This window comes from Phyllobates terribilis, unplaced genomic scaffold (genome assembly GCF_046119375.1).
Source record: "Phyllobates terribilis strain yellow unplaced genomic scaffold, ASM4611937v1 Scaffold_7__3_contigs__length_470593459, whole genome shotgun sequence".
NCBI classification, from domain to species: Eukaryota; Metazoa; Chordata; class Amphibia; order Anura; family Dendrobatidae; genus Phyllobates; species Phyllobates terribilis.
Genome location: NW_027362767.1, coordinates 109157336 through 109179657, shown reverse-complemented (window position 1 = coordinate 109179657; position 22322 = coordinate 109157336). Strand labels below are relative to the sequence as shown.

At 45.9% G+C, this 22322-nt stretch overlaps 2 protein-coding genes across 4 annotated transcripts in view; one reads left to right on the top strand and one right to left on the bottom strand.

The window, feature by feature from the left end:
- The window catches only part of NUBPL (NUBP iron-sulfur cluster assembly factor, mitochondrial), a 29977-nt gene extending 27606 nt beyond the window's left edge, over positions 1–2371 (bottom strand). Inside the window, exon 1 of one of the 2 annotated variants that reach the window (XM_073639071.1) lies at positions 2173–2371. In XM_073639071.1, the coding sequence (XP_073495172.1) occupies positions 2173–2283 (111 nt within the window). In that variant the 5' untranslated portion in view covers positions 2284–2371. The remainder of the gene's footprint in view (positions 1–2172) is intronic. The other variant, XM_073639072.1, reaches the window with a different exon arrangement.
- DTD2 (D-aminoacyl-tRNA deacylase 2) lies at positions 2348–22035 on the top strand. Of its 2 annotated transcripts, none has more exons than XM_073639074.1 (4): positions 2348–2426; positions 8582–8692; positions 11081–11150; positions 21603–22035. In XM_073639074.1, exons 2-4 carry the CDS (start codon positions 8582–8584, stop codon positions 21926–21928), a joined length of 507 nt encoding a protein of 168 aa, XP_073495175.1. In that variant the 5' UTR covers positions 2348–2426; the 3' UTR covers positions 21929–22035. The 2 variants fall into 2 exon arrangements, with proteins under 2 accessions (XP_073495175.1, XP_073495176.1); XM_073639075.1 differs by lacking the exon at positions 2348–2426 and adding an exon at positions 3313–3459.
- The last annotated feature ends 287 nt before the right edge of the window (positions 22036–22322 follow it).

The window sequence follows — 22322 nt, the reverse complement described above, 5'->3', positions numbered from 1 at the left end:
GCTACCCGCCAGCTAGCCTACCTGGAGGCTCTGCCGTCACTTGCCGTGACCACCTGCCAGCCAGCCGAGAGACTCTTACCCGCTCACCTGGGAGCGCTCACTTGCTACCCGCCTGCTAGCCTACCTGGAGGCTCTGCCGTCACTTGCCGTGACCACCTGCCTGTCTAGAGACTCTTACCCTGCTGTCACTTGCCGTGACCACCCGCCTGTCAAGAGACTGTTCCCATCACTTGCCGTGACCTCCTGCCCTTCTACCCAGAGACTGTTCCTGTCACTTGCCGTGACTACCTGCCCGCCTTCCCTGGGAGCCCCCCGCTTCCTTACAAGGACTGTCCCTTTGTATAGTAGCTCAGAGGTTCCACCTCCCAGACCCGTTACAACAACTAACTGTCACTATATGAGTGGTCGTAACCATGGATACCTAAGCTACTGCAATGCCCTGCACATGGGGTAAGCGACAGTGAATCAGAAGAACTATACTATATTTCTAATTGGAGGTATTTACTAATATTATTATTATTACTACTACACCTACTATATATTGGGATAGGATCTTGGAGATGGGAAAACCCCTTTAATTTCTGCAGGCGTCCCCTGTACGCGTCATGGTGGTCACCAGCGCACTTTCATACAGAGGTCGGGGCACATGTGGAAGAAGAGAACACCTCAGGTTATGGCTAATGGACAACACATAGAAATGCATTTCTGGCAACAGGGCGTCCACCGTGAGAAAACTGCAGCTTATCCATTTGTGAGGGGGCTACAGTGTGTGCTGGGCTGGGGGGGGGATACAGAGTGTGCTGGGATGGGGGCGCTACAGTGTGTGCTGGGCTGGGGGGGGGGAATACAGAGTGTGCTGGGCTGGGGGGGGAATACAGTGTGTGCTGGGCTGGGGGGGGAATACAGTGTGTGCTGGGCTGGGGGGGGAATACAGAGTGTGCTGGGCTGGGGGGGGGATACAGTGTGCTGGGCTGGGGGGGGGAATACAGTGTGTGCTGGGCTGGGGGGGGGGATACAGTGTGTGCTGGGCTGGGGGGGGGATACAGAGTGTGCTGGGCTGGGGGGGGGAATACAGAGTGTGCTGGGCTGGGGGGGGGGGAATACAGTGTGTGCTGGGCTGGGGGGGGGAATACAGTGTGTGCTGGGCTGGGGGGGGGAATACAGAGTGTGCTGGGCTGGGGGGGGGAATACAGAGTGTGCTGGGCTGGGGGGGGGGAATACAGTGTGTGCTGGGCTGGGGGGGGGAATACAGAGTGTGCTGGGCTGGGGGGGGATATACAGAGTGTGCTGGGCTGGGGGGGGGGATACAGAGTGTGCTGGGCTGGGGGGGGATATACAGAGTGTGCTGGGCTGGGGGGGGGGATACAGAGTGTGCTGGGCTGGGGGGGAGAATACAGTGTGTGCTGGGCTGGGGGGGGGATATACAGTGTGTGCAGGGCTGGGGGGGGGGAATACAGAGTGTGCTGGGCTGGGGGGGGGATATACAGTGTGTGCAGGGCTGGGGGGGAATACAGAGTGTGCTGGGCTGGGGGGGGGGATACAGAGTGTGCTGGGCTGGGGATATACAGTGTGTGCAGGGCTGGGGGGGGATACAGAGTGTGCTGGGCTGGGGGGGGGATATACAGTGTGTGCAGGGCTGGGGGGGAATACAGAGTGTGCTGGGCTGGGGGGGGGATATACAGTGTGTGCAGGGCTGGGGGGGAATACAGAGTGTGCTGGGCTGGGGGGGGGGATATACAGTGTGTGCAGGGCTGGGGGGGAATACAGAGTGTGCTGGGCTGGGGGGGGGATACAGAGTGTGCTGGGCTGGGGGGGGGATATACAGTGTGTGCAGGGCTGGGGGGGGATACAGAGTGTGCTGGGCTGGGGGGGGGATATACAGTGTGTGCTGGGCTGGGGAATACAGAGTGTGCTGGGCTGGGGGGGGGATATACAGTGTGTGCTGGGCTGGGGGGGGGGGGGATACAGTGTGTGCTGGGCTGCCGGGGTTACTGAGGGTCCCATACTCTGCTCTCACACTGTGTAGTCACACGAGTGCAGCCATTATACTGGGGCCGGTAGCAGGCTGACATCTCTTATGTAATGGCGCACATGTTGTACACAAGAGATACAGGTGTGAGTGCTCCCGGGAACATGGTGGCCCCGGCTACAAGGTCACATCCTGACACGCACCGAGCTGAAGGAGGCGACAGACACCGCATCCCGCCGGCCCCATGGCAGACACGTCCTGATCCGCACTGCATTCAGCCCGGACATCACTAGGCCCCTGGCGGCCGCCATCATAGTCGCTTAGCAACGGGGAGAGCGCGAGAGGATGCCGGAAGTGTGCGTTCCACGCCTCCCTCCTGTCCTGCACTGAGCTGGCACAGCGGTCCGGAGCAGGAAGTGTCACGTGACTGCTGCTGCTGCTGGAGGAGGAGTGACAGGTACACATGGCGAAACCAGTGCTTTACTGTGTGTTGTGCTGACAGCCCAGGGTCTATTATAGCTGTAGCAGGATTGTCATCAGTGCTGGAGCTTGGAAGGCCATAAGGTCATCATACCTCCCAACTTTTGAATTAGAAAAAGAGGGACAGATAAAATTTTGGACACGCCCCTGGCCACACCCCAATCCATGCCCAGTTACCATTTTTTTCTCCCCTGGCAGGAGGTGTTGTCAGAGGGGCACTGGTAATGAGGGGAATTCAGCGCAGGGCTGTTGAGTCGGAGTCTGTATAAAATGGACCAACTCCGACTCCTAAAATATATAATAAATTGGGTACAGTAATTCAATGCAGTTTGTGGGGAATATTTTTTCATAGGAATTTGGGAAAGTTATGAAATGTCCTATAAATGGCTGTTCTATTCCTGATCTAAGGCTACATTCACACACAGCGTTTTTGCTGCGTTTTTTGAGGATACTTTTTTCAGCTGCAAAAGCAGATCAGCTTTTTAAAAAACCGCAGCACCTGAAAGGTTTTTGAGCTCATAGATAATGTTTTCAATAGCAAAAGCAGATTAGAAAAACGCCGCACAAACTGACAAGCTCATTCTTTGTGAGGATCCGTTTCTGAGCCCAAAAACGGATCCTCACAAAACGATGTGTCTGAATGTCATATCGTGAAACCCATTGACTTTGTTGGGATGCCCAGAGACACTGCATTTTACTGCAAAAAACGGATCCGCAAAAACGCTGTGTGTGAATCATGGCCATAGCCAGCGAGGGGCAGGGGGGGCGCAGCTGCCCCCCCATCCCTAGAAGCAGGGGCACGCACCTATCAAAACTCACTTGTATGCTGCAGTGCTCCCGTCCTTCACTGGCTCCAGACTGCAGGGGGCAATCTCCCCTCCTCTGTCCTGTCTTCTGCCATCTTCACCAGAAAGAGGAGGGGGAGGGGTGCCTGCCCTGCACAGGATCCGATTCCTGGGCCCCGAGCTCGAGAAAGTGAAAGTACTACTGCTCATCTCTGGCACAGGAAGGTAGCTAATGCTAATATTGTAGGTGATTATTATGTGCTCTCTGTACAATGTGTGTGAACTATATGTGCAATATACTATTTGCTGTCTGTAGCTGTCATCTGTCTATCACACTCTATCCCTCCATCCATCCCTCTACCTATCTATCTATTCATCTATCCCTTCAGCTATCCATCATTATATTCTATCTAAATATCTTGATTATTGTATCATAAAAATGATTAAATGTCTGATGTTCACATTGTACTACAATACATTTTTCACTTAAATATAAGCAATATATGTCGGAGTCGGTGTAAGGGTAATTGAGGAGTCGGAGTCGCAGGTTTGGCTTACCGACTCCACAGCCCTGATTCAGCGGACTTCCCTCATCCCCATTCCTGGTATGCATGGTCCCCTCATCCCTGATCCTGGTATGCACGGCCCCCTCAGACCCAATTCTGGTATGCATGGATCCCTCATCCCCGATCCTGGTATGCATGGCTCCCTCATCCCCGATCCTGGTATGCATGGCTCCCTCATCCCCGATCCTGATATGCATGGCTCCCTCATCCCCGATCCTGGTATGCATGGCTCCCTCATCCTCATCCCCATCCTGGTATGCATGGCTCCCTCATCCCCAATCCTGGTATGCATGGCTCCCTCATCCCCATCCTGGTATGCATGGCCCCCTCCTCCCCTAATCCTGCTATGCATGGCCCCCTCATCCCCCAATCCTGCTATGCATGGCCCCCTCCTCCCCTAATCCTGCTATGCATGGCCCCCTCCTCCCCTAATCCTGCTATGCATGGCCCCCTCCTCCCCTAATCCTGGTATGCATGGCCCCCTAATCCTGGTATGCATGGCCCCCTCATCCCCTAATCCTGGTATGCATGGCCCCCTCATCCCCTAATCCTGGTATGCATGGCCTCCTCATCCCCTAATCCTGTTATGCATGGCCCCCCTCATCCCTAATCCTGGTATGCATGGCCCCCTCATCACCAATCCTGGTATGCATGGCCCCCTCATCACCCAATCACCCAATCCTGGTATGCATGGCCCCCCATCCCTGCACACATGAAAAAAATTAACACTTCTACTCGCCTTCCTTCCTCCCATCTGCTCCAGCGCTGCGTCCTGTCTGCCAGCAGCCCATGTCAGAATCTGAGCAACGCATGATGTCACATGCCCTCAGATGGCGAGATGAGCTGCAGGGATATTCACTCCTCTCCACGCCGGGACCATGGGCATGGAGAGGAGTGAATAGTCATTCTCCTTAATAGCGCACACAGCAGTGGCCATGCTCCTGCTGTGGCTCGCTATCCTCTGTGCCCGCTACTAAAGAGAATGGATATTCACTCCTCTCCATGCCCATGGGAGTGGAGAAGAGTGAATATTCATTCTCTCTAATAGCGGGCATACTGGATCGCGGAGCCGCAGCAGGAAGCTGGCGGTTGCTGCTGACAGTGTGCGCTATTAAGAAGAATGAATTTTCACTCCTCTCCACTCCCATGGGCGTGGAGAGGAGTGAATATTAATTTCCTTTAGCAGTAGGCACACGTGGTAGCTGCAGCTGCTGGCTACTACCTGTGCCTGCTGCTCCACCTCCGCAACACGCCCCACCACCCTCCACAGCCGGGAGAACAGCTGAACCGTGTCCCTCAAAGAAGGACAGTCCCGTGGAAACCGGGACGGTTGGGAGCTATGGGTCATTGTAATCTCCACTGACACCTACATTAAGGGAACCTATCATGTCCTTTGTAGTGTCTAAAACTGCCCCCATTGTGTTGTTAGTGATTGCTTTTTCATTAAAATCGGCGCTGGTATCCTTTGTAGAAAGCATTATGTACAGTTATATGGTACCTGCTCATTTAGTCATAGGGGTGTGCTTCATGACGTTCAGTCAGGCTTGTCGTCGCCCACGAGTTTAAATCCTGTGCTTGCGCGGTATGTATACTGGCCAGCCGCGCTTGCGCGGTGTGTATACTGGCCAGCCGCGCATGACAAGCGACTCCCTAGGCATGCGCAGTGAAGCTGTGTGTACACTGTGTTCCAAATTATTATGCAAATAATATTTTCTCAGATTTTCCCAAATTACCTATATGAATTGCTGTCATTGTAATTTTCCAGTCAAATAACTATTAGAGTACAATTGAAAGGTTTTTGTACAAACTGCCTATGATAACAGTATATTTTTTAAAAAATAAAAAACTCAAACTGCACTCAAAATGCATGTTCCAAATTATTATGCACAGCAGAGTTTTCAACCTTTTCATTTTAATAAAGAACCAAAAAATTGTCATTTTTGAAATTATAAGCATTAGCAGGTTATTACAAACTGAAATCAAACAGTTTTCAACTCAAAACTTTATTCTAGGTGATGTTACATTTGCACATAGGACCGCTTGTTCGAAAGGAGCTTCTGAACTCTCTCATCCATTGAATTTGTCAGGTTTTGGATGGTTTCTGCTTCAATTGTTTTGCATGAGGACAGAATACCCTCCCAGAGCTGTTGCTTAGATGTGAACTGCCTCCCGCCATCATAAACACTCCTTTTGATGATGCTCCAGAGGTTCTCAATAGGGTTGAGGTCAGGGGAGCATGGGGGCCACACCATAAGTTTGTCCCCTTTTATGCCCATAGCAGCCAGAGATGCAGATGTGTTATGTGCAGCATGAGACGGGGCATTATCATGCATGAAAATGATCTTGCTGCAGAATGCACGGTTCTTCTTCTTGAACCATGGAAGGAAGTGCTGTTTGAGAAACTCAACATACATTATGGAGTTCATCTTTACCCCTTCAGGGATCCTAAAAGGGCCGATAATCTCTCTCCCCATGATTCCAGCCCAAAACATTACTCCACCTCCTCCTTGTTAGCGCCGTAGCCGTGTTTGCATGGGGTCTCCATCAACCAGCCATCCTCCACTCCATCCATCTGGACCATCGAGATCATTTCATGCATGATAATGCCCCGTCTCATGCTGCACATAACACATCTGCATCTCTGGCTGCTATGGGCATAAAAGGGGACAAACTTATGGTGTGGCACCCATGCTCCCCTGACCTCAACCCCATTGAGAACCTCTGGAGCATCATCAAAAGGAGTGTCTATGATGGCGGGAGGCAGTTCACATCTAAGCAACAGCTCTGGGAGGGTATTCTGTCCTCATGCAAAACAATTGAAGCAGAAACCTTCCAAAACCTGACAAATTCAATGGACGAGAGAGTTCAGAAGCTCCTTTCGAACAAGGGGTCCTATGTGCAAATGTAACATCACCTAGAATAAAGTTTTGAGTTGAAAACTGTTAGATTTCAGTTTGTAATAACCTGCTAATGCTTATAATTTCAAAACTGAACATTTTTTTGTTCTTTATTAAAATGAAAAGGTTGAAAACTCTGCTGTGCATAATAATTTGGAACATGCATTTTGAGTGCAGTTTGAGTTGTTTATTTTTTTAAAAATATACTGTTATCATAGGCAGTTTGTACAAAAACCTTTCAATTGTACTCTAATAGTTATTTGACTGGAAAATTACAATGACTGCAATTCATATAGGTAATTTGGGAAAATCTGAGAAAATATTATTTGCATAATAATTTGGAACACCGTGTAGTTCCACAGCTTCACTGACTGTGTGTACATGTGCCAGAGCCGCTGTGCATCACAGTTTGTAAAGCTGTGAAACTACACACAGCTTCACTGCGCATGCCCAGGGAGCCACCCGTGAGAGCGCATACGCGGCTCTCAGATCAACACTGCACAAGCGCGGCTGACCAATACACAGTGCGCAAGCGCCGGATTTAAACTCTGATTCTGGTAAAGTCGGCACAAACCCGGGAACAGATTTCAAATGTCGTGGGCAACGACAAGCCTGACTGAATGCCATGAAGTACACCCCTATGACTAAACGAGCAGGTACCATATAACTATACAAAATGCTTTCTACAAAGGATAACAATGCAATGTTATTTTAGATACTACAAATGACATGACAGATTCCCTTTTAAGGCCTCCATTTTGCACATACGCGTTCTACAGTATATGTGATCTAGATTGTGAGCCCCAATGGGGACAGAGATTATAGTGTCTGTGAACCTCTGAAGAATTAATGACGCTAAATTAATGATGAATACATTTGAAAAAATACATCTTTTCCAGGGTAGAACACATACCCATTATATCCTACGTTACTGTTCACAAAAAAAAAATCACAGAGTGTATGGGATTTAAACTGTTCTGTTCCTTTTTTTTTCATGTACGATTAAAAAAACTGACATCTGAACAAGGCCTAATTAGTAGGACGTGCAAGATTCATGCTGCCTGACATGGTTAAAGGGAATCCATCAGCAGTTATTTGCTATGTAATCTGACAAAAGCATGATGTCGGGAAAGAGACCCTCTTTGTAATCTCAAGGGTATCATTTATAAAATATAATAATTAGCTCCTCGGGTATTTGAGGTTTTTAGGATGAGTAAATGAGGCAAATTTGTTGCAAGAATTTCTGCAGCTGCTGCTCCCATCGTTCCTTATTGACAGTCTACAGTATAGCGGTGATGCTGAAGTAGATGACATGAGACCACTGAGCCCTGTCATTGGCTGCAGCGGTCATCTGTTGTAGGCATGCCATCACCGCTGCAGCCTTGTAAACAAAGACCGTCAGGCATCAGCAGACAGGTGGCGCAGAAGCTTCAGAGATTTTAATAGGTAAATATTGCATGGTTTGTTATGTTCCAGAATTAGCAGCGTTGGCCTAGGTTATTGATAAAACTATAAGACACCTTTAAATGGGTTGTCTGGGATATTTTTTTAACTTAGCCAAAAGCCTAACAATGTGTAATGTACTCGCCGTTAGGATTCCACTGTGTTACACACTCGACATATGACCGTTCTTGCTATTTGCATACTTGGGATCCTGTGCCAACAGCTCTTTTTTCTGCTTCTCTCAATGGGTTTAATGACGAGGGGCAGGTGCGTATAACTGGAATCCTAACAGTGAGTAAAGTACACACTTATGATTCCACTTATTGGATCCCTCCTCGTTAAATCATAAGAATATCACAGGACAATCCCTTAAGATAGCTCCCCTGACAATAAATTTGACATGTCAGAGTGTGTTTTTTTCTGCTTTGCGTATTGTTATAGATGGCGACATTGGACAGGGAGGTGGCCGCCCGGGTTGTGCTTCAGCAATGTTTAAATGCCAAGTTGCAAGTGAAACCTCAGGATGAAGAGTCTGATGCTGAATGGGTGGAGGTAGGTAGTGCGGTGCACGAACTTCAATAGCATGGATCAATGTACCATTGAGTGGTCAGGATTCTGTCCTGACCACCCACCTGGAAATTTGGACAGATTCATGACTTGATATTCTATATTATTTTTGATGTTGATATATTTTGTTTCTAAAGGAAGATGTATAGCCTAATATTAACCCTTTAACTCCTCATGATGGATATATGCATGATGGATCGGGTCAAGGTGTATGGAGCGAGCTCAGGAGCTCATTCCGCTAAATTAGGTAGCAGGCGTCTGTGCATAAAGGCTCACTCAGATGTCCGTAGCATTGGTCTGAGCATGGACTGCTAATGCATGGTCTCATACAAAGCTGTCATGCTCGGGTTGGAAGAGCCGTGGCTAGTCCGTGCATTGCTGTCCGTTCTTGGACCGATTTTCACAAATGTTTGGATGAGCCATAACAATGGTTACCAGAGCTGAGGTCCACCTGTTGCTGTTAACCATTTATATGCTGCTTTCAATCTCTGACTCGCGCTCACAGGCTTCTATCGGTCAAGGCAATCATGAAGAACCTATGAATATAGGGCCTGCTGAAGACAATAGTTGCTGTCATCATGATTTACACTCACTGTACACTGCAATATCATGGCATTGCAGCATGTAGTATAAGCAATCAGATGATCACAGGTTCAAGTCTCCTGAGGGGACTCAAAAAAACAAAGGAAAATTAAAAAAAAAAAAAAATCATCTCCTTTTGCCCCTATTAAAAATAAAGAAATTAAATAAATAAACATATGATATCACTGAGTCTGTAAGAGTCCCATTTATCAAAATATCAAATGAATTAACCCATACAGTAAACACCGCAAATAGAAAAAAATAGTAACTCTAGAATTGAGCTTGTTTTAGGCGCCACTGTAATTTAAAAAAAAAAAACAAAACCAATGAGAAGCGATCAAAACATCATTTCTATCCCAAAATGGTATCAATAAAACCAACAGCCCCCCACACTAACAATAAGCCTTCATACAGCTTCATCAACGGAAAAATACAAACGTTATGGGTCTCAGAAAATGATGACAAATTTTGTTTTTCATATTCTGAATTTTTTATCACCACTTAAATAAAAACAAATCCATGAAAGAGTGGTATTGTTGTAATTGTACTGACCTGGAGAATAATGAATAGCCAAAAAAGACTATGGCAGAATTGTATTTTTCACAATTTCACCCCACTTGGAATTTTGATGTGCTATCTGGAGTAGCAAAACTCTTCTCTATCTGCCAGTCAGATGGACGAGTCTGGTTGTGGTGAATGTCAGAACATTCCCTGCCTGACAGCATTGTGCCAACTGTAAAGTTTTGTGGAGGAAGGATAATGGTATTGGGTTGGTTTTCAGTGGTCTGCCTAAGACCCTTGGTTCCACTGAAAATAAATCTTAATGCTTTAACATAGCAAAACATCTTGGACAATAGTATGCATCCAACTTTATGAGAACAATTTGGGGAAAGACCTTTTCTATTCCAACATGACTACTATCCCCAGTGCACAAAGAAAGGTCCATAAAGGCAAGGTTGGGGGAGTGTGGTGTGGAAGAACAAGACCGGCCTCAGAGAGCCTGGACCTCAACTCCACCAAATACATTTAGAGATAAACTAGAACGGAGATTGTAAGCCCGGCCTTATGGCCTACATAAGTGTCTGACCTCACAAGTGCTCTTCTGGATTAATAGGTAAAAATTCCTGCAAACATAATCCTACATCTTGTAGAAAGCCTTCCCAGAATAATGGAAACTGTTATATCTACATAGAGGGAACAACTCCATTTTGAAGGGGTTTTCCAAGAATGAGCCCATTCTAGTCACTTGTCAGTACGGGCTGCAGACTGAAGACATACAGTTCCTGAGAACTGTGTCTCAACTGACAAGAGCTGCATCAGACATACACCATTTATGGCCAGGAGCACAGTTGTGATATGTGAAGAAATATGTTTTAACCCACATTGTGAACGACAAGAAGATCTCCAGCTGGAGATAACCCCCTGTATGCTCAGTGAGGAGGACATATTTATTCACATATCACAGCTGTACTTCCTTTTACCGACTGAGGTATATGTGATACAGCTCTTGTCAGTTGAGACATAGGTCTCAGGGAGCTGTGTCTTCAGTCTCCAGCCTGTCGTGTTATATGACTAGGACATGCTGCACCTTGAATTATATCAGGGACGCCATTTTATCTCATTTTCAGAGAACCCCTTTGATGTGTTGGGATTTAGTGTTGGATGTCATAAAAGATCTCATAGGTGTCCCAATACATTTGTCCATACAATGTACCAGAAATACGGAATTCTACCATTGTTCTTGTGACAACCACATATCTAATGCACGCATATATTCTGATTTCCTCACAGATACAAAGGGGTATGGTCATCTATGTCTGCTTTTTTAAAGGATCATCAAAAGATTTAATTCCTAAAATGGGTAAGTTATGTATATTTGTGACTTTTTTCTGTATAATACACTCAGCTCAAAAAAAAAAAAAAAAAAAAAAGTATAATGAGTGAAATTGCCCATAATGTGTGACTATATGCAATAAAACGTACTAAATCATCCAAAGCCGCTAATAACATACGGTAATACGGTAATTACAGCTCTTAACCAGAGCACCAGAGCCTGTTTTTGCCTTCGTGACCGGGCCAATTTTTTCAATTCTGGCCACTGTCACTTTATGAAATAATTACTCTGGAACGCTTCAACGAATTCCCCTGATTCTGAGATTGTTTTTTCGTGACATATTGTACTTTATGATGGTGGTAAAATTTCTTCGATATCACTTGCGTTTATTTGTGAAAAAATCGGAAATTTGGCGAAAATTTTGAAAATTTTGCAATTTTCAAACTTTGAATTTTCATGCCCTTAAATCAGAGCGATATATCACACAAAATAGTTAATAAATAACATTTCCCACATGTCTACTTTACATCAGCACAATTTTGGAACCAAATTTTTTTTTTGTTAGGGAGCTATAAGGGTTAAAAGTTGACCAGTGATTTCTCATTTTTCCAACAAAATTTACAAAAACATTTTTTTAGGGACCACATCATATTTGAAGTCACTTTGAGGGGCCTTTATGACAGAAAATACCCAAAAGTGACACCATTCTAAAAACTGCACCCCTCAAGGTGCTCAAAACCACATTCAAGAACTTTATTAACCCTTCAGGTGCTTCACAGGAATTTTTGGAATGTGGAAGAAAAAAATTAACATTTAACTTTTTTCACAAAAATGTTATTTAGACCCAATTTTTTTTATTTTCAATGGGGTAACAGGAAAAAATGGACCCCAAAATTTTTTGTGCAATTTCTCTTGAGCGCGCTGATACCCCATATGTGAGGGAAAACCACTGTTTGGGCGCACTGCAGGGTTCGGAAGGGAAGGAATGCCATTAGACTTTTTGAATGTAAAATTTGTTTGAATAATTAGCAGACGCCATGTCGCATTTGGGGAGCCCCTAATGTGCCTAAACAGTGGAAACCCCCCACAAGTGCCACCATTTTGGAAACTAGACCCCTTAGGGAACTTATCTAGATGTGTGGTGAGCACCTTGCACCCCCAGCTGCTTCACAGAAGTTTATAATATTGAGCGCTATTTGACAATTGGAGAACAAATTATTGTAGAATAGGCATTTGGATTTGGGAGCACAAAATTTTCTGAATTTCTTTTGGGGGGCAAGGGCCATTTCGCTTTTCCAGAGCCTTTCTGCTACCAGTAACTTGGAAGTCCCTTATATTTTTAACAGATGACGGACCTGAGTGGGGACTAGCTTTTTTTTGGGAACATTTAACTTAACATTTATCCGGCGCTCTAGGCTGAGCACTTACATCGGGGTTTCCATCTAAATTTCCAAGTGATGTAATTCAGATGAAACCCCTGCGGGATCCATTCACTGTAATGAGGCAGCAGAGTTACTCTGGACTCCGTCTGGCCTCTGTTTAGCGGTGTCCTTTTTTTCTGAAGTGCACAAAACTGTGGCCAACCGCACTTTTATGCACGCCTAAAACAAATGACACCGTGGGATCCCAGGCTAGACGGCGTCCACAGTGGCCTATATCTGCCTCATTACAGGGAATCTTCCGTCATGGGTTCTGGCTGAATCACGTATTTCAGAGATTTACACGGAAACTCTGGTGTAAGTGCTCAGCGCAGAGCGCAGGATAAATGTGAGCAGAGCCTTACTGCAATCTTTGGGAGACATAATAAACAAATCAGTAGCAGGTGAAGAATTGGTTTTATTTATTTTTTACGCCGTTCCCCGTGCGGTATAAGTGATGAGATTACTTTATTCTTCGGGTCGGTGCGATTACAGCGATACCAGATTTATATCGGGTTTTTATGACTGACGGCTGTCACACACTAAGAGACGCCTTTTTTTTTGCAAAATCTAGTTTTTGCATCGCCATATTTTGAGATCTATAATTTTTCCATATTTCGGCCGACAGAGTCATGTGACGGCTTGTTTTTTGCGGGACGAGTTGACATTTTTATTGGTACCATTTTTGGGTACGTGACATTTTTTGATCGCTTTCTATTCCATTTTTTGGGAGGTAAAATTAACAAAAACCAACAATTCAGGAATTGTTTTTTGAGGGTTTTTTTTATGCCGTTCTGCGTGTGGTAAAAGTGATCAGGCACTGTTATTCTTCGGGTCAGTACGTTTACAGCGATACTACACTTACTTTTTTTTTTTTTTTTTTCATGTTCTGGCGCTTTTACACAATAAAACAATTTTATAGAAAAAATATTTTTTTGCTTTATTCTGAGCGCTATAACTTTTTTATTTTTCGGCTGATGGAGCTGTATGGCAGCTTTTTTTTTGCGGAACAAGATGACGTTTTCAGCGGTACCATTTTTATTTCCATTTTGCTTTTTGATCGCATTTTTTTCCACTTTTTGTTTGGCGATATGATGAAAAAGCATATTTTTTTGCTCCGTTTTTTATTTATTTTTATTACGGTGTGCACAGAAGGAGTTAATTAGTGTGACAGTTTTATAGATCGGGTTGTTTCGGACGCGGCGATACCAAATATGTGTACTGTTTTTGGTTTTGCATAAATATACGGATTTATTGGTTTAATATTTTATTTATTTATTTTTATTTATTTTGTGATTTTTTTTTAACAGTTTAAAAACATTTTTTTTACATTTTTGCTTAGTCCCTGTATGGGACATTCATTTTTATTTTTCTGATCACTGATCTCATGTAATGTAATAGACATGTATTACATTACATGAGATCTTTGTTGACTTTCACAGTCAGTGTGTCCTGCCAAGCTTCAGCTGCAGGCTGAGCCAGGCAGGACACCATATATGGCAGATCTGGAGGCGGTCATGTGACCTCCAGCTGCCATAGCAACGCCAGGTCCTGGAAGGTATCAGGGGGCCGTCGGAGAGGTAAGTGGACGACCCCCTCTCCTCCTGCTGTCTTCTATTTGCTGCGATCACTATAGATCGCGGCATATAGAAGACAGCAAAGGGTTAACATCACTGAGACCTGATCCAATCAGGTCCCGATGATGTTCCCTGTCAGAGCTAACGCTCTGCACCGGAATCGCAGCGCTTGCAGGACCCTGGGGGTCCTGAGCGCTGCGAAACCACCCACCGTTTTTAAATGTCGGCGCTGCACAGAGCCCAGCAAGCGCCGACGTTTATCTACAGTGAGCCGTCGCGAAGCGGTTAATTTTCTTGGCAGCAGTAATAATGAGAATTAATAATAATCATTTTATTTCCATAGCGCCAACATATTCTGTAGCACTTCGCAATTCAGAGGGGATATGTACAAACAAAATAAAACATTACAGAGTAACATATAGTTTAGAAATAATTGTACCCTATACATCCTACCTAAGAGCAATTTCATTTCAGCAGAATGATTATTACGGATCCAGGTGGTGGAACCTCTGTGCTGCTGTGCAAGGAGGGACCAGAGGGGCGTAACTAGGTATCAACTCCGACTGACCAAGGTCGCACGGCGGCTCAATCGACTCCATGAACCAGGGAAGGACCGAGCAGAGGGACCAGGTGCTACTCTGGACCAGTCCTTGTATGAGAGCAGGTGACACCCACGGGTCAGAAGGCAGGGACTGACCGGTACAGCAGATGAGCACGGCAGGCAGGCTGACGGGTGATCCGGGAAGACGGACTGGCAGGCACCACGGGTAACTGGCAGAAGCCCCCAGGTAGGCTGTCTGGTAGGCACGGCAGGTAACTGGTACGTTCTCCGGGTAGGCAGGCAAGCCTGGCCCATAGACAGACTGGTGGGTTTGGACCGTAGGCAGACCGTTGGGCTGGAGAGTGTACTTGGCTGCGGAGACAGGTAGTCAGGCTGGCGGACTGGACTGGTAGTCAGACTAGCAGCGGGACCTGAGGGCTGAAGCAGAGTTTAGAACACAGAGCTACAACCTTGCACGGGCACCTCCATTTTGGAGGAGGTGCCTTTTATATGAGAATCCTCCTGCCATTGGCCGGGGACTCCTTAGGACGGCGCGCGCGGCCCCTTTAAGAGGGAGGGAGCGCGCACGCGCCCTAAGCACAGTGCCCGGGAAGCTGCGCGCGCCGGCAGCAGCAGGAGAGCCTGAAGACGCCGGGAGCGCGGCGGTAAGGGGGACGGCGTCTCTGCCTGTCAGGGGGCAGAGACGCCGATGCTACAATGATGAATGCAGGAGGCTTTTTGCTAATCTGACACTACGGTACGAAAAATATCATCCCGACTTTAGAACAGTTCTCAGGCTGCTACTACGGTATGATGTAGACTAGGTGAAACCTTTCCCCACTAGGAATTTCAGAAATAATTTCACACTTTTAATATACACAAATAAAACCTGAACCTACACATGTGGTCAAAATTGTTGGTACCCCTCGTTTAATGAAAGAAAAACCCACAATGGTCACAGAAATAACTTGAATCAGACAAAAGTAATAATAAATTAAAAATCTATGAAAATGAACAAATGAAAGTCAGACATTGCTTTTCTGCTTCCACAGAATTTTTTTTTTAATTTAACTCCTGAAATAGGCCTGGACAGAAATGATGGTTCTTCTTAACTTATTATTTTGTTGAACAACCTTTTGAGGCAATCACTGCAATCAAACGATTCCTGTAAGTGTCAATGAGACTTCTGCACCTCTCGGCAGGTATTTTGGCCACTCCTCATGAGGAAACTGCTCCAGTTGTCTCGTGTTTGAAGGTTGCCTTTTCCAGACGGCATGTTTCAGCTCTTTCCAAAGATGCTCAACAGGATTTAGGTCAGAGCTCATAGAAGGCCACTTCAGAATCTTTCAATGTTTTCCTCTTAGCCATTCTTGGGTGTTTTTAGCTGTGTGTTTTAGGTCATTATCCTGTTGCAAGACCCATGATCTGCGACTGAGACCAAGCTTTCTGACACTGGACAGCACATTTCTCTCTAGAATCCCTTGATAGTCTTGAGATTTCATTGTACCCTGCACTGATTCAAGACACCCTGTGCCAGATGCAGCAAAGCAGCCCCAGAACATAACAGAGCCTCCTCCATGTTTCACAGTAGGGACAGTGTTCTTTTCTTGATATTCTTTATTTTTCCATCTGTGAACATAGAGCTGATGTGCCTTGCCAAAAACTTCCATTTTTGTCTCATCTGTCCAGAGAACATTCTCCCAGAAGATTTGTGGCTTGTCAACATGTAGTTTGGCAAATTCCAGTCTGGCTTTTTTATGATTTTTTTTCAACAATGGTGTTCTCCTTGGTCGTCTCTCATGAAGTCCACTTTGGATCAAACAACGACGGATGGTGCGATCTGACACTGATGTTCCTTGAGCTTGAAGTTCACCTTTAATCTCTTTAGAAGTTATCCTGGGTTCTTTTATTACCTTTTGTATTATCCATCTCTTTGATTTGTCATCAATTTTCCTCCTGCGGCCATGTCCAGGGAGGTTGCCTACAGTCCCATGGATCTTAAATTTCTGAATAATATGTGCAAATGTAGTCACAGGAACATCAAGCTGCTTGGAGATGGTCTTATAACCTTTACCTTTAACATGCTTGTCTATAATTTTCTTTCTAATCTCCTGAGACAACTCTTTCCGTTGCTTCCTCTGGTCCATGTTGAGTGTGGTACACACCATGTCACCAAACAGCACAGTGAGTATCTGTAGCCCTATATACAGGCCCACTGACTGATTACAAGATTGTAGACACCTGTGATGATAATTAGTGGACACAACTTAATTTAACATGTCCCTTTTGTCACATTATTTTCAGGGGTACCATCATTTCTGTCCAGGCCTATTTCATCAGTTTAATTTTTTTAAAAATTCTGTGGAAGCAGGTGTAGTGCCGGCGTCCCTGCCCTCTGCTTGGCAGGGACGCTGTTCCCCTCACCGCTCTGCTCCGTGCCCGGCGTCCCTCTCCCGCTCTGCTGGCAGCGCGTGCTCCTTCCCGGCCACTGTGCTTAGGGCGCGCGCGCGCGCCCTCCCTCCCTCTTAAAGGGGCCGCGCGCGCCGTCCTAAGGAGTCCCCGGCCAATGGCCGGAGGACTTTACCATATATAAGGCACCTCCTCCAAAATGGAGGTGCCCGAGCAATGTTGTTGCACCGTTCTACTCTGCTTCAGCCCTCAGGTCCCTTGCCAGTTACCTGCCAGATTCCTGCCAGCTTGCTGTCCTAATCCTGCCTGATTTCCTGTTACCTGCCTGCCTGCCTGCCTGAGGTCCGACGGTCTGCCTTACAACTCCGGTCAGTCTGTCTAAGGACCAACTTGCCTGCTCACCTGGGAGCGCACATCAGCTACCTGCCTGCTTGCCTGAGGTCCGACGGTCTGCCTTACAACTCCGGTCAGTCTGTCTATGGACCAGCTTGCCCGCTCACCTGGGAGCGCTTCTCCGCTACCTGCCTGCTTGCCTGCCCGGAGGCTCCGCTGTCACGTGCTGTGACCACCAGCTATTCCAGACTCTTGCCCGCTCACCTGGGAGCGCTTCTCCGCTACCTGCCTGCTTGCCAGCCCGGAGGCTCCGCTGTCACGTGCTGTGACCACCAGCTATTCCAGACTCTTGCCCGCTCACCTGGGAGCGCTTCTCCGCTACCTGCCTGCTTGCCTACCTGGAGGCTCCGCCGTCACGTGCTGTGACCACCTGCTATTCCAGAGACTCTCGCTTGCTCACCTGGGAGCACACATCCTCCATCTGCCTTGCTAGCCTACCTGGAGGTTCAGCCATCACAGGTCGTACCTACCCTTTACCTAGAGACTGCCCCGGTCACTTGCCGTGACCTCCAGCCCGTTCTTCCAGAGACTGCCCCGGTCACTTGCCGTGACCTCCAGCCCGTTCTTCCAGAGACTGCCCTGATCACTTGCCGTGACCTCCTGCCCGTACACCCAGAGACTGTCCCGGTCACCTGCTGTGACTGCCTGCCTGGTCGCCACCCGCTCCCTTACAAGGACCGCTCCCTTGTATAGTAGCCCAGAGGTTCCGCCTCCCAGACCCGTTACAGCAGGGTTGAAAAGCAATGTCTGACTTTCATTTGTTCATTTTCATAGATTTTTAATTGATTATTACTTTTGTCAAATTCAAGTTATTTCTGTGACCATTGTGGGGTTTTCTTTCATTAAACGAGGGGTACCAACAATTTTAACCACGTGTGTATATACAGTACAGACCAAAAGTTTGGACACACCTTCTCATTTAAAGATTTTTCTGTATTTTCATGACTATGAAAATTGTACATTCACACTGAAGGCATCAAAACTATGAATTAACACATGTGGAATTATATACTTAACAAAAAAGTGTGAAACAACTGAAAATATGTCTTATATTCTAGGTTCTTCAAAGTAGCCACCTTTTGCTTTGATGACTGCTTTGCACACTCTTGGCATTCTCTTGATGAGCTTCAAGAGGTAGTCACCGGAAATGGTCTTCCAACAATCTTGAAGGAGTTCCTAGAGATGCTTAGTATTGTTGGCCCTTTTGCCTTCACTCTGCGGTCCAGCTCACCCCAAACCATCTTGATTGGGTTCAGGTCTGGTGACTGTGGAGGCCAGGTCATCTGGCGTAGCACCCCATCACTCTCCTTCTTGGTCAAATAGCCCTTACACAGCCTGGAGGTGTGTTTGTGGTCATTGTCCTGTTGAAAAATAAATGATGGTCCAACTAAACGCAAACCGGATGGAATAGCATGCCGCTGCAAGATGCTGTGGTAGCCATGCTGGTTCAGTATGCCTTCAATTTTGAATAAATCCCCAACAGTGTCACCAGCAAAGCACCCCACACCATCACACCTCCTCCTCCATGCTTCACGGTGGGAACCAGGCATGTAGAGTCCATCCGTTCATCTTTTCTGCGTCGCACAAAGACACGGTGGTTGGAATCAAAGATCTCAAATTTGGACTCATCAGACCAAAGCACAGATTTCCACTGGTCTAATGTCCATTCCTTGTGTTCTTTAGCCCAAACAAGTCTCTTCTGCTTGTTGCCTGTCCTTAGCAGTGGTTTCCTAGCAGCTATTTTACCATGAAGGCATGCTGCACAAAGTCTCCTCTAAACAGTTGTTGTAGAGATGTGTCTGCTGCTAGAACTCTGTGTGGCATTGACCTGGTCTCTAATCTGAGCTGCTGTTAACCTGCGATTTCTGAGGCTGGTGACTCGGATAAACTTATCCTCAGAAGCAGAGGTGACTCTTGGTCTTCCTTTCCTGGGGTGGTCCTCATGTGAGCCAGTTTCTTTGTAGCGCTTGATGGTTTTTGCAACTGCACTTGGGGACACTGTCCCAATTTTTCGCACTGACTGACCTTCATTTCTTAAAGTAATGATGGCCACTCGTTTTTCTTTACTTAGAATTTGTATTATGGCAAGAAAAAAGCAGCTAACAGTCTATTCAGTAGGACTATCTGCTGTGTATCCACCAGACTTATGCACAACACAACTGATGGTCCCAACCCCATTTATAAGGCAAGAAATCCCACTTATTAAACCTGACAGGGCACACCTGTGAAGTGAAAACCATTTCCGGTGACTACCTCTTGAAGCTCATCAAGAGAATGCCAAGAGTGTGCAAAGCAGTCATCAAAGCAAAAGGTGGCTACTTTGAAGAACCTAGAATATGACATATTTTCAGTTGTTTCACACTTTTTTGTCAAGTTTATAATTCCACATGTGTTAATTCATAGTTTTGATGCCTTCAGTGTGAATGTACAATTTTCAAAGTCATGAAAATACAGAAAAATCTTTAAATGAGAAGGTGTGTCCAAAATTTTGGTCTGTACTTTATGTTCTGAATGCATGTACCCGGTACACATGCCAAACTGCCACCCAGCATTTATTATTGGCTTCCTTTAGGCAGTGTGCTGGTAAATTGTAATGTTGTAGAAAGAAAAAATGTCGTTTCACGAAAACAATCCATCCAGTATAAAATCTTTAATACTTTATTACTCCAGGTGCATAGAGAAAAAATAAAAAATCACACCTTAGTTTAGGCATTTCAAGCTAGATATCACTCTTAAAGGTGTTCTCTGCCCATATAAAAACCTATCCTTAATGTCATTATTATTATTAGTTATTAATTAAGGTAAATTATTGTCAGATTAGTAGGGGTCCGACGCCTGGCTGTCACGCAAGATGAGGGAAAGACTAAGTGCACAACGACGGGAAGACACTAGGGAAAGGGGGAATGGAGACCCCCTAAGCAGATCTGACAATACCCTGACTCCCCTAACGTCCCTAAATAGGTTCCGCACCTGTCGCCGAGCAGGAAACCTAATCCCTGACTCCTCCTAGCGAAAGGCCCTCGATAGGGAGGGGACGGGGTGAGCACTAGTCAGCCCCCTCTGCAACTAAAGACAAACAGGTAAACAGACAAGGGAAACACTTAGCTTGAGAAGACACCAGAGAGATCATGCCAACTATCCTCCAAGGGAACTCCAAGAAGACACTAGCCGACTACTAGTACTTCATGCCTGGACAGAAGAAAATAGAGCTATCCCCGGTGACTCTCTGGAGAGACTGAAGGTATTTAAACATCCAGCAAGGGTGTGTCAATTAGCAATGAAAGGTGGAAGTCACTGCTGGGTCCTAAAGGAAGAAGGATATCACTACACTACAGAGAAGAGAAGATCCAGAAGGTGCTTGCCGAGCCAAGCGCAATGAGCTTCTACAGCTGGATCCAGGGCAACTGTCTGTCACACCTGACACTCCCGTGACACTGGCACCCCCATCAATCAGCAGTAATTAACTTTCGTGGCTGCTAGCTAAACTCAAGAGTTAGGGTCCGTCCCGATTAGGTACACCTTGTCACGGTGCAATGGCTTTTACTCTTTTTTTTTTATATTAAAAGAGTGTCAACTAAGTATGTTTTTACATGTACTATTACTATTTATTTACTTACTACAGAGTATTTGGTCATTTTGTTTTTATCTTGGGTTTTAAATGTTAATCGGCGCAGCGCTGCACAGCTCCCAACACTATGTAGAGGCCGCTGCTGGGTACTTGAAAATAGGAGCTGATCTGCAGCGGCCGCTATGTACTTACTGGGGCTGTGCAGCGCAGCTCTGTACACTGTCAATATTTGGAAGTCACCACACCTATTAACTGCTGATTGGTGTCGGACCCCAACCAATCTGATACTGGGTTAGGTCACCACTATCATGTGACCAAAGGATCCCTTTAATCATAACATGCCTTTCAATACTAGTACTTATAATATATTCGGCTTAGTGGATCACAATCGGTTACATTAATCTTCTCTTTAACAGGATACATGTATACTTCTCTGCAGTACCAGTACGCACATCATACTTTGTCACCATGCTCCTTTTGCTCTTCATACTGTACAATCTGTGCCCAATTGTAAATTTATGTGATACAAACTTAGAAGTTGTTCTGCCAAGTCTACTTATTTCTGTTTTGCAGTGAGCTCTCTACTAAATGTGAAATTGAGTGAATCAGATTCTGGAAAACACGTGGCCATCACTGAACTCCCCGGAGATATTCTTATTGTTCCACAGGCTACACTTGGAGGAAAGTCTAAGGGCCGCTGCATGCAGTACCATGCAAATGCAGGCAAGGAGCAGGGCATGGAGTTATATGCACTTTTCTTAGCCCAGTGCCAGAAGGACCTAGAGGCTCATGCTCAGTGGTCAGAGTCTGGGGCTCGGCTACGCTATGGGACGTATGGAAACAGACAGGTGTTGAAGCTGGACACTAATGGACCGTATACACACCTGCTGGAATTCTGAACGCAATGTAGACCTCTTGCAGCCTTTTTCTATTTAGGACACTGTTGTAACAAGAAAACTGATGGTTAGGAAGCAAATACATAATAAAATAAATCTAACATTTTCCAGGGATCTAACATACCTAAAGTCTAATACGAATTATAAGAATCCTATTTATGACTGTTTAATGGGGTTTCCACTTGTATCATTGTACTCTCTGACCCTGATGGGATTCAGATGGATCTGCCCAAAACACTGCTGAAACATAGTGTGAACAGGGCCTAATTCTGAGGCTATGTGCCCACGATGCAGAAATGCTCCGGATTTTTCCTGAGTGTTTCTGCATTTCCCTGGCAGAAAAAACGCATGTGGATTGTACATGTGGATTGTACATGTGGACTGTACATGCGTTTTT

What these genes read in the sequence shown, in the direction of transcription:
- DTD2 (XM_073639074.1), top strand. Translation starts at nt 8,582, where the DNA reads ATGGCGACATTGGACAGGGAGGTGGCCGCCCGGGTTGTGCTTCAGCAA. An exon ending in CTGATGCTGAATGGGTGGAG is followed by an intron (nt 8,693 to 11,080) that starts GTAGGTAGTGCG and finishes ATTTCCTCACAG; the next exon opens with ATACAAAGGGGTATGGTCAT. An exon ending in AGATTTAATTCCTAAAATGG is followed by an intron (nt 11,151 to 21,602) that starts GTAAGTTATGTA and finishes TCTGTTTTGCAG; the next exon opens with TGAGCTCTCTACTAAATGTG.